Source organism: Ictalurus punctatus, chromosome 3 (genome assembly GCF_001660625.3).
Source record: "Ictalurus punctatus breed USDA103 chromosome 3, Coco_2.0, whole genome shotgun sequence".
In the NCBI taxonomy this organism is placed as follows: domain Eukaryota; kingdom Metazoa; phylum Chordata; class Actinopteri; order Siluriformes; family Ictaluridae; genus Ictalurus; species Ictalurus punctatus.
The window spans coordinates 31,912,922-31,925,195 of record NC_030418.2 but is presented as its reverse complement, the minus strand read 5'-3'; the positions used below and the strand labels follow the sequence as shown (position 1 = coordinate 31,925,195).

At 45.0% G+C, this 12,274-nt stretch overlaps 1 protein-coding gene across 5 annotated transcripts in view; it reads left to right on the top strand.

Annotated features, from left to right (window-relative positions):
• znf827 (zinc finger protein 827) overlaps nucleotides 1-12,274 on the top strand; it is a 112,218-nt gene that overhangs the window by 40,752 nt on the left and 59,192 nt on the right. For all 5 annotated transcript variants that reach the window (XR_008396349.1, XR_006982018.2, XM_017464465.3 and 2 more), the window contains exons 3-4: nucleotides 2,244-2,416; nucleotides 3,665-4,115. Coding sequence is in view for 3 of the 5 variants with exons in the window: in XM_017464465.3 (XP_017319954.1) it covers nucleotides 2,244-2,416; nucleotides 3,665-4,115 (624 nt within the window). In the remaining 2 variants the exon portion in view is untranslated. The remainder of the gene's footprint in view (nucleotides 1-2,243; nucleotides 2,417-3,664; nucleotides 4,116-12,274) is intronic.

Sequence of the window (12,274 nt, the reverse complement as noted above, 5' to 3'; positions counted from 1 at the left end):
TCTCATTTGTTTAATTGGGTTCTCTTTGTCTACTTTTAGATCGTGGAGAGGTATAGAAAATTCGAAAGGGTTCACAAACTTTCAAGCACCACCGTATATGATGTTTCTCTGATCAAGCGACATTTATACGATGACGTTTTGTTGTCGTTTTGCAAGAAATGACGTCACTACTTCAAGCGTTTTATCGAAGCGAGTCGATTTGGACTGCGTACGGTTTTTTTTTTTGAGCGCTTTCCCTAACGCATGCTCTCATTTTAGCGCTCCAAACGTGACCTGGCGAGATCTCCCTCGCATAATTACCCATAACCGGAACCGGACCTGAGGCTGTGGACGTGCCATGAGGGAATAGTGTGTGTAAACCGAGGGGGATGTGGGGCGCTCACGTCGCGTATATGTCTATTATAAGGAATAAAAGCACTTCGAGGCACGCCGTTTGACGGAAATATTATTATAGATTATTTTCCAATAACGGCACGTCCCGAGGTGTTTTAATCGTCCCGTACCATGGGACGTCTGCCGACGATTACCGTTGTTGATTGATTAAAGAACAATGTCCTCATTTGAACCGTGTATAGTTGCGTTGAAGTCTACGTTACGTTAAAGCCGAGTTCCCTCACCAGCCTCTCTGTTCCCCCCACCCCACCTCTTTCTCGGAGTCAACACGGGAAGAAAAACCGCAGCTTTTGATGTTACGGAAAGGCGCGGACGTTTACGACGTGCCGACACCGGAGACTCCTTCCGTAAATCTTACTTAAACATCTGCTTGTTGAAATCTCCGGCATATCGACAGTTTTACTGCGGGGGGAGGGGTTCTTCGTTTGAGAGATATTTGTGGAAATATTAGCTCGCTGAGGTTTTGTCCGATCACCACTACGTTCTCTCTTTCTCGGATGTGTCTACCGCCAAACAGAGGCTGTGTGTGTGTGTGTGTGTGTGTGTGCGCAAGCTAACCAAGTCCGGCTCAGCAGATTCCCCAGGAATGTAGGTCAGGCTCTTCTGATGCGACGCAGCCATCCGAGTTTCCGCTCAGCAGAAGGCCGCCAGAGAGCGTCGAACCTTCAGACTCGCTCTTCCATCAAACCACCGTAGCGGCAGTGTTTCTTTTCGGAAAGCTTCGTCGTGTAAATGTACAAGTAGATGAACGCGAGTAAAGATTTGTACCTCTTGATATGATGGTTACTCATCCATCCAGCCATTTTCCATACCGCTTATCCTACACAGGGTCGCGGGGAGACCGGAGCCTATCCCACGACACGGGGGGCGCCCTGGCCCGGGACGCCGACACGTCGCAGGACACACTCGCACACGCGTTCACACACTTCCGACCATTTGGAAATGCCTGACCATCGTCAGCGCATGTCTTTGCACTAGGGAGGAAACTGGAGTACTTGGAGGAAACCCCTGAAGCACGGGGAGAACATGCAAATTCCGCACACACACAACCACACACGGGGCAGAAATCGAACCCCCAACCCTGGAGGCGCTTTGTGAGGCAAACGTGCTAACCTCCATCGACGTTGCGTAGGTCTCTCCAATATCAACCAGCAAGAATTAGCCGATATTGAAGACTTTTCCTTTTTTTTTTTCTTCTTTTTTCTTTCTTTTTTTTTTCCCTCACGAGCACCGAAGACCTTCAGTTTCCACGGCGATCTCGTCGCAGCACGAGGTCGGGCCACAGATGGCGGTTTATCGTCGCAAATAGGCATCCTCGAAGTTTTACACTCCGGGTCAATGAACGGCTGAGCGCGGCAATTTCGCCAAACACTGATTACCAGATGTTTTCCGAGCCACGCGACTGGAATACTTATGAAGCCGCCTCTAATGCAATCCTGCCAGCTTCTAATAAGACCAATCGAGCCCTAATGTGCACCGGATACAGAGCCAACAACAATAATCATCTCGCCGTGAGACTCGGATCGCACCAATCGGCGCCGGAGACGCCTCTGAGAATCGAGGCGGGCAGCAAAAAAGCGCAAGGACAATTTAACACCACACCCTTTATTTCCAGCAGTCGCTCATACCGTCGATAACGATTAACGGCGAAGCCGAACGACCTCGTACTCTCGACAACACCGACAGCCGTTTCCCCCTCGTTTCCCCCTCGTTTCCCCCTGACTGACCGAGATACCATCTCACATAGCAGTTTTACTGCCGTAGCGCGAGGTAGCAGTGTCACACTCGTAAAGATTATGGTCAGATAGGTAATATTTCTTCTTCCCCCCCCCCCCCCCCCCCACACGCAGGTTCACCGGAGGACAGCGGGAAGCCCTTCCAGTGCCCCGTGTGCGGCCTGGTCATCAAACGCAAGAGCTACTGGAAGAGACACATGGTGATTCACACGGGTTTGAAAAGCCACCAGTGTCCTCTGTGTCCCTTCCGCTGCGCTCGCAAAGACAATCTCAAGTCGCACATGAAGGTGAGATTAGTGTCTGGTCACCAGTGACGTGAATAATTATTATTATTATTATTATTATTATTATTATTATTATTACTCAGACAAAAAATAAATACTGTAGGATTTTGGGCTGTCATATTACTTCTTTTTTTATGATTTGTTATTCATTTATCATGTTTTACATTTTAATAGAATGTATTTTAATATTGATTAAATTAATGAATTTTTTTTTTTTTAGGTATTTATTTGATTATTTTTCAAAGTTTATTCTGAGTAATACTGCATCAGTGCACAGGAAGTCGTGCACAGAATTGAATTAAATTTTTTTTAATTCGGCATTTCCGCATTACCAGACCTTTCTAGTGCAAAAAAATAAATCAAATAAATCGAAGCTGTGTAATTTATTTATTTACTTATTCGTTTCAGTATTAACATTGAATTGAATTTTGTTATTATTTGATTTGATTGAAAGGCGTCAACATTGCCAGACATTTCTGTCGAAATCTATCGTTTATTACGATAGGATTTATATATATATATATTTTTGAATGTATTTATTCGTCGTTGATATTTAAGTATATCTGAAGTCATATCGAATATCGCCCCGGTGCACAAACTGTCATAATTTGAACTTTAGTAGGGCTTTCTTATTTATTTATTTATTTATTTATTTATTTATTTATTTATTTATTTATTTATTTATTTTTAATTTACAGTGCACTGTGTTTTAAAATGAAAACACACCAACATTCAAAAAAACAAGCAAACGCTTCAGATGAATAAAAATACATTCTGTTGTGTATTTCTGCCAGTTTACTTTGAAAGTTTGTGCATTTATGTGTTTAATTCCCTGGGATTTATTATGAGAATTTACTTCAATATTAATAACCCTTTTTAAAAAAAATAAATAAATAAAAATGTTTATTTATTTACCTTTTTAAGTTTATTTCTGACAGCTTCTTAAAAAATGCATCTATATTTTCGAATGTACTTTTATTTACTGTGAGAATGTCCTTCTTATTATTTGAATTTGGTTTTATGTTTCCTCAAAGCGAATGTTAGGAGTAGAGCAGCAGTATACAGAACATTTAAACAAAGCGAATTTCAAAAAAAACAAACAAAAAAAAAACCAAACAGCGAACTCCTGTTAGCTTTAAGAGATTGAAATACATTTTCGAGGTAGCAGGATGTGTGTAGGCTTTATAATGCATAATAAAAACGTTATAAGACGTGTCTGAATGGTAGTAGTGAATGAGTTCATCATTTCAGGTGCACCAGCACCAGGACCGGGGCGAGACGTTCCAGTGTGAGCTGTGTCCCTTCACCTCATCGCGCCACTTCAGCTTGAAGCTGCACATGCGCTGCCACCAGCACTTCCCCCGGTCCGAGCTGAAGGTCAAAGACGAGCCGTGCACCGACGCCGAGGAGGCCGAGGTCGAGCGGGCGTCAGGGACGGGCACCTCGCCGTCTCCCGGGCTGTGCCAGGCCCCGGGCGAACCCTCTTCCAATCACGCACACATCAAAGAGGAGCCTCAGGACGTCGCTCTGACGCCGCCCTTCCCGCAGGTCAGAGAGCGACCGGGCAGCAGCAGCAGCTCGTTGGATCTGCCCAGGATCAGCGCCAGTCCACCCGGTCCAGGCACGGGCACCCCGGCCGCCTCGCTCTTCAGCCCCGACATCAGCACCAAGACGGCCACCGACCTCCTCATGAAGCTCTCCGGTGAGTTTCTGAGTTCGTCTGAAAGCGATCACAATACCAGGATTTACCGAGACTTACTTCAGTACTATCTTTAGTGATTCTGGTGCGTTCCGGGTTAACGTTGTGTTTCCATTGCTCCTGCGAGAAGTTCGAGGTTGTGTCGCGCAGGAGATAGGAAAAAAAAATCTGAAAGATCTCGGACATCTCAAACAGAAAAAACAGAACAAACGAAAGACCTTCTTTTCTCGCTCATGTACCAGCGACGCTAAACATCAAATTAATGAGAAATAGAAATGTAGAATTAGCGCTGCAAGCGCTGGACTCAAATTCCCAGAATGCAGTGCAGCTGTTATAGGAGTTACAGCGGAGACTAGCGAGCTACAAGATGGCGAGCACGACGGCGTTGATCTTCGAGTGTGCAGATGAGGAGGTGAGAGAGCTAGACAGACAGACTACTAAAGCGCCGCCGCATCAGTCTTCGGGTAGAGATGAAGTAAGGGCGAAATCCCACCGGATCACTACCAGTAGGTCGAACTGCATTCTGGGTAATGCAGGAAACCGTCAATCAAAGGGAAAAGACACTTTAACACTAGGTACTTTTAACACACCTAATTCGAGCGCAGATTCGAATCGAGACCGCGAGTCCTCATTTGTTTCCTCGTCTCGTTCCTTTAATTCTCCCTGCGTCCAGCTCACCCGAACCCGAAGTCCTTCACGAGGTTACGAGGCTTGTTAAAGCTCTAAAATGCCTCGTGTCGAGACAATTAAAGGAGCAGAGCTGGGACAGAGTAGTGTACATCACCATTTTAAGCCCATTAAAGGCTTGTTAAAGTGTGTTCGTGCAGGACCATGCGCTACACCACGCAGCCTCGGGCTTCTCCAGGTGCAGCTTCGGGAAGTAAAGAGACTAATCGTTAGATAGAGATAAGAGATGTTGATGTAGCACTGCAGCCCGCGTCCAGCGTCGCACACGCTTTACCCCGCCGTCTCTAAAGCCTCTTAAAGAGCCGGCACTTTGACAGTTATTCACTTCAACAAGCCCAAAGTTTAGAGCTGTTTAAGTCCGTCGCAGCGCGTGTGTCGGGTTATTGTGAGTCAACAGCAAGATTGATGCGAGACACTCGTCCAGGGTTCAGCCGCAAGGTCAGAGACCGGGCCGCCGCTCACCCGCTTTACGCACAGTAATTAGATTGAGATCTTGGCGTGGGGGGGAGAGGGGAAAAAAAAAAACAGAAAAACATTCAATTAATTAAAAATCCATGCATAATTCATAATTAAGAAGGAATCCGTAATTGGGAGTGATTAGAGGCCCTCAGCTCCAGAGTGTGACCTCCTGGATGGCTGCGTCGTGTGTGTGTGTGTGTGTGTGTGTGTGTGGCCACATTTAATAAACAGATACATAATATCTCAGAAGAAATATACTGAAAAGTAGAATGTTCAGTGAATTCTAATAAAATATATAGCCACAAGCAGTGAACTGCGGGGTCCAAGCATTTATTTTACTTATTTATTTATTTATTTATTTATTTTTGCAAACCAGGTAATGTGTAAAGACAGAGTGAAATGAAATGTGACGATAAAAAGATAAATAAATAAATAAATAGTGTGACGGTGGCTCATTGAGAATGGTCTGCTGAAAGCCGATCGGCCGTAACACAGAACACCGAATTTCACCTCGATCCGAATTACAGTCTGTAAGAAACAACTATTTTGACGTAACCCCGCCCCTTACGAATGACCACGCCCATACCCGGCGCAGGACTTGTTGTCGAGCGTGTGTTTCGAGTTTGCGAATCCGTTCAATCAGTCGTGAGTCACAGCTGTCTGAGGGATCGATTGGCGTGCGTTGGCCGTATTGTTTAACGTTTTTTTTTTTTTTTTTTTCAGCATATTTATTAATAATTATGGAGATCAGCCAAAAATCCAAGGTCTCGTTGTCGAAATCGGGTTTCAGACATTATGCAAATAAGCGTGAAATTTGAGTGGGCGTTATCGACGCACATAAACGGGCACGTATCTTATTCGATTCGGATCGATTCGACGTCAAATCGTTTGTTTTAATAGCAACGATGGTCCGAATGAAGTCGAGGGTGCCGATATTTTAATCCACACTGTGCGAGGTACAAATTGTGAACGTGTGTAGTAAATAGGAAGCCATTTTGAGCCGAACTGTGGTATCGAATGCTAAAACTGGCCTTTTTTGAAAGGAGAACGATAGGAGCGGTAATAGGAGACGATTCTGACGTCCGATCGACGGTCCGTAATTACGGTTTAGCTCCGCCCATACGTCCTTGTTTGACATGGTACCTCGATGAGATCCAAACGACAAGAAATGTCCGTTCGTGGTTCATGTATCGTGCCATTCTGGTGGAAAAGCCATGCTGGATGTTCGGCAAAAATAGATCGTCGTTTTTTTTTTGTTGTGTGTTTTTTTTTTTTTTTTTTTTATTTATTTATTTATATATGAAGATGTATTACAGGAAAACAAATAAATAAAAGCCGATACACACGTCAGCGTATCGGCATGCGAGTGGCTGGAAATGTAATCTCGCTTTACTGCCACATAAATATTTCTGAACACCGTTCGGATGCGCGCCGTGGAGACGGAACAATATTTGCGTACCGCTCCGAGCACCCTGGAGCACGCAGGAGAATACGAACTGCTCTCTCCTGATGTCGCCGCTGTCACACTCCCGCAAGAGCGACTCGACACAGAGAGAATACAGCGGAGAGGAGGAGACGGAGAGGGAGAGGAACGAAGCCGGTGACAGCAGGGTAGTGTTTTTAGATCCCCGGGCAAAACACGCTCGCTCGCTCACTCGCTCAGTCACTCACTCACTGAACTCTCTCTGACCTCTGACATAATTGGGCTGTCATTTTGTTTGGGGGGGGGGGGGGGGGGAGGGGCTGCCGCAGATCTTTTCAGCCCGTTAGCCCAATCGGCTTTGATTTGCCACGCACACTGACACAAGCATCAGACGTCCAGTAGTGATCCCCGTCCTCGTTCAGAGATAAAAGCCTGCGAAGTGCTTTGAAATGCAGACCACTGCATGAGCACGCCAGGTTTCGTGCTGCAGAGGTGGGTGTGGCTTCTGTCACAGGCAATCAGCTGCTGTGTGTGTGAGAGAGAGAGAGAGAGAGAGAGAGAGAGAGAGAGAGAGAGAGAGAGTGATACTGTCTCCCATTTTTAAGTTTGAATATGATGGTCACATTGCACAGAGGTCGATTTGGGGGCGTGGCACTATAAAAGTAACCGGTTTAGCTTTCCCAGAGCGATGGGAAGTCCAGCACGTTTCAACGAATCACCAATATGAGTCGACTCTTTCAGCTCTTATATTCTGATCAGGCTTCTGATGCCATTTTAATATCAATTGAATCAGATATCTTTCACGTCTTTGTCTGTTCGAAGATCACATAAGCGTCGTCTTCGGCCACGTGCAGCCCTGAAACGCACTCGCGAATGGGGAAAAACCCATTGTCAAAATATCTTGCACAAACAACCAATGAGCCAATTAGGTGCCAAAAGAGTCGACTCCTGTGAGCGAACCGAGCCAAATCATCTCACTCGCTGAAAAGAGCCGGAATTCCCGGCTCTACCGTTTTGTAGCTCGCTGGTTTTACCGTGACCCTGATATAGACCGTGTCCGTGACCTGAGGTGGCTCACGCCGTAACGACTCACAACAGGCAGTGGCACGTCTTCTGTGTACTTACTGCATGAATGAATCTTTTTTTGTGAGGTCTGTTTTCCAAACTTGGTTTATATCATTCTTATATTTTCCATTATGTGAGTTCCACTGTACGTTTGTGCACATGACACCGAAGAGCTTTGATGTACATAAATACGACAAAAGAAAATAATATATATGTCAGAAAATTCACTCGAAACTCGCCGCGCTAGCGATTCGCCAGTCGTGTCGTATGAGTAGAATCGACCAGAGGTTCGACTCGGCTGCTGCGATTCGTTTGTGGCTGTTAAGAATGGACATTTATGACGCAAATATCAGGACAATACTTGAATACACAAAATATATCATGATATACAGGTTTACTAAAATACTTTCAGTAAGAAAGTATTCTTGCTGTTGAGTTCAATGGGACTTGTATTTAATGTCTATGAAGATATATTATTTAACACTGATTATGTTTACATGGACAGCAGTAATTAATTATTGACCGTATTCTGATTAAGACAGTATGCTGATTAAGGTGTTTACGTGAGTGTTTAGAATATTCCTTTCATGTTCAGGTTTTACGTGTTATAGAACATAGATCGATTAACGCCACGCCGTCCGACGTCCCTCCGGAATTTCACCGATCGACATACAGTCGGTCTTCGTTATGGAACCGTGTACAGTTTTGGGTGTTTCATTGTTAATTTTTACGAAAGCTTCAAGTGTGGTTAATTATTTCTCATGCTGTACGTGCAAATAGACGACTACTTGAAGCCGTGGGCTGCGTCCCAAACCGCGTACTTGCCGTCTATATAGTAGCGGAGACGCATGTATTTCTCCTACTATATAGCAGGTAAGTACGCGGTTCGGGACGCAGCCGTGCTCTCTTGTTCGCCGTCAAACGGTTGAGCGCTGCCGTGTGTGTACGTGTCCTGTCGCAAAATGCGGTGAAGACTCTCACACGACGTTAATAGTGTGATGAAGGTGTGTACACGTCTGTAACGCACGTCGATCATGCGAGTAAAACAGGAATACTCCACACGTCTTAATTCCATCTGTGTTTACTTCGAGTGTGACTTTAATCAGATTAAGGTCATCAGTAATCTCTGTTTACATGCTAGTTTCTTAATCAGAGTATCGTCTTAATCGGGTTCATATCGGATTATTGTTGTCCGTGTAAACGTCCTGATTGAGAAAGGAAAAACATTCTATACAAAAATCTATTTAAGATTTAATGTTAACATTTATTGAGCTGCTTCTAATCAGAAGCAATCTAATCATTTTTTTGGGGATATTCAACCGTCAAGCCCGGGCTGTGAGGTAAGCTAAAATGCTATTGGCTATGTAAAAAAGGGGGAGGAGCCACTCAATATGTCCCGCCCCGACTTCCTGTTTCAGTGGATATTACGCCAGCATGAATAAATAACGCTTTATTTTTGACTTTCGATTCCAACCAGAGCACATTACAGCTGTTTGGTGCATGTGACTTTTATCTTTAGAACGTTTACCGAGACGTGATTAACGCTTTAGCAGTGTGATTTCCACCAAAGCTGATGAGTTCATGAGGAAATGGACTCGCCCTGAAGCCCATTTCGAACCCGCAGTTCGAATAATATAGCACTACAAGCGACGCACTAATCGCGTTACGTTAGACATTGCCGTGTTAACGTCCGTTATTTCACCTTTTGCGTTAAACTTTTAAATGGAGATCACAAAAACCAGCGGACAGACTCAAGACAGTCTTCCGTCTCTGTCTACGCATTTGCTCTGCTCCTTTCTATTTATCTTTCGCCGCTTCTTTCATGTGATCTGCACCAGGCACCACGGCTTTTCTCATTTTTTCCCCCAATACGCACCACGCCGAGTCTGTGCCTCTGCACGCTGGGTCCAGAGCCGTGCAGCCACCGAGATTAAAATATCTCCATAGGCAGTCATGGATTAGCGTTACCTATTCATTTCACTTCTCGACACGCCGGCTAGAGAAAGGAGCGGAGGACGAGGAGAGAAGGCTGACGTGTCGGCATCGAGATTCAAATCTAAATTCAAAAAGCAGTGGATTAAAGCGTCTGTTCACGTCTGCGTGAACGGACACCTGCTCACGTATGCCGTCATCCCATCGGCCAACCACCAAAGTCACGGAGATCACACTTCATTTCGATGTTTGATGTGAACAGCACTGCGCTGCTGGCACATGATCGGCTGATTAGATAGCTGCATAATTGAGTGTACAGGTGTTCCTATTAAACTGGACAGTGAGTGTATAAAGCACTGGTTAGTTCTCGTTATGCTCGTTAGATTAAATAATCAATTATAACAACTAGGGTTGTTAAAACTAATGGTAGTTCGGTACGAAGTCGGTACTAAAAAGAAAAAAGTTCTACCAGGTACCAGATTTTCATAAGTACCGGTAGTACCGGGTCAACCCGGAACTGACGCACTGCCTGATAGCTGGTGATTCGGGAACTTTTCATGGGACATTGGCGCCAAAGCAGCATCAGCTCCGCCGGTCACCATGGCTACGTCCAAAACCACAATCTACGTGTATCTCTCTGACGCTCGTTTTCTGCTTTCGGTGCCGTTACCGCTAAGTGTGTAAAAGCCACGCCCCTAAAATTTATATTTATTCAAGCAGCTCAAGCAGGTGAGTTTAAAACGATGGTAGCGGTTGCATTATGAATGTTGTAGAATAGTTTCATTGGAGTGTATTATTGCAAGAAAACATCCTCGTTTTTGCTTACGTAATGGTTAGCATCCGCGCGTTTAACGCTAATACGGTCAAGAGTCCTTATTATCCATTTAATGCTTTTATAAAACTTTTATTGGGGGGAAAAATAAACGGGAGATCACGATGGGGTTTACTAATTTTACACCCCAGAGGTTTTTTTGATGAGCGATATACATCTGTGGAATTTCTGCGTTAGAAAATGATAGCTGTGTGGCTAGCACTGTCTTTAATATTAGTCAGTCAGAAACGCATTTCCACTCTTGTCTGGGTAACTCGCGTAGCTTTAATAATGAAATACTTCTTTAATACTCATGTATAATACTTAAGTAGACAGAATGGCATCTGTAAAAATACATTTTATACCGATATTTAACTTTATTAATAAATTAGCGTGTTGTTCAATTAGCGTGTTTTGCTTTGGTACCGACTACTGAAATTTTGGTACCGTGACAACCCTGATAACAACACTCGGAACCTGATGTCCTAACGTCTATATGTACAAAATGCCAGATATTATCATTATATAAAGAAGCGTAGTCACTAAACACGCCATATTTATATTTATTTACACCTTTGTCTTGGTGACCGTCAGGCTTTATTGTAACTGCCAGCTCCTGTACCTGTGTGTACCGAATCACACGGCCGTGTCTGGCCCCCGAAGCCAGCACGCTGACATTAGCAGCCGAGAGCACACCGCTGTTACAGGGGTGCAGGGCTAATGAAGTGAAGTGATAGTGGCCAGTCAGGACAGTGGCAGAGGTGAGGAGGACCTGACAAGCATCTGCCAGAGAGATAGATGAGGGAAAAGAGAGAGGGGGGGGGGGGGGGTGTCAGCTGACAGCCACGATGAGAACGGCTGCAGTAGCCAGAGCACAGAACGTTGATGTTACTGTAATCGGGTAGCACACAGAGAAAAGCGTATAGCAGTTTTATACTTGTGTAGCCATTTTATTCCTTATTCTCAAATAATAAGGCTCGATATCGACTTTTTCAAAAAAGATTTGTAGCTTTCGAATGAAGCCGAATCTTTTCCTTCCTCAGCATCCGAGACTCTGGCAGGAGGCGTGGCCTAACGTTTAAATCGTCGAGTTGCGCGTCCGAAATTATTCGGATGAGCTAGTTTCAGTTGTAGATTTTATTTACATTTTTTTCCCCCCACTGACTGACTCTGTAGTGTCGAAATGTTCCGGATGCGCTCAGGGGACGGCACAGTGGGTTTGCCTCGCATCTCCAGGGTTGGGGGTCCGATTCCCGAGTCCGCCCTGTGCGTGCAGAGCCTGCGTATACTCCCCGGGGGTTTCCTCCAGGTACACCGGCTTCCTCCCACAGTCCAAAGACATGCGCCGATTGGCCTTTCCAAATGATTGTTCCCTGTGATGGGTTGGTACCCCGTCCAGGGTGTCCCCCGTCTTGTTCCCCGTGTTCCCTGGGATAGGCTGCAGGTTCCCCGACCCTGTGTCGGATAAGCGGTATGGAAAATGGATGTCTCGGACAAATGAAAATCCAGACTGTTAAAAACGGGGACTGAAATCGAGCGTTCTAGAAATCTCTCTTAAACATGTTGCTGCAGTTGCCATGGTGATAAGAGGTTCTTTTGTACGATTTTATAATGATTTTATGAAACTATTTGTACAAATGTTTATCGCCGAGCCGAATCAGGCGCGGTGGTTCGGTTTTGTTAGTTTGCCCGATGCTAATCCGGAGTCCCCAAGTTTCCCTCGCTCGTTCTCTACATTCCACGACAAACTCTCGACAGCAGATCGACCGATCGAGCGCGTTTCGG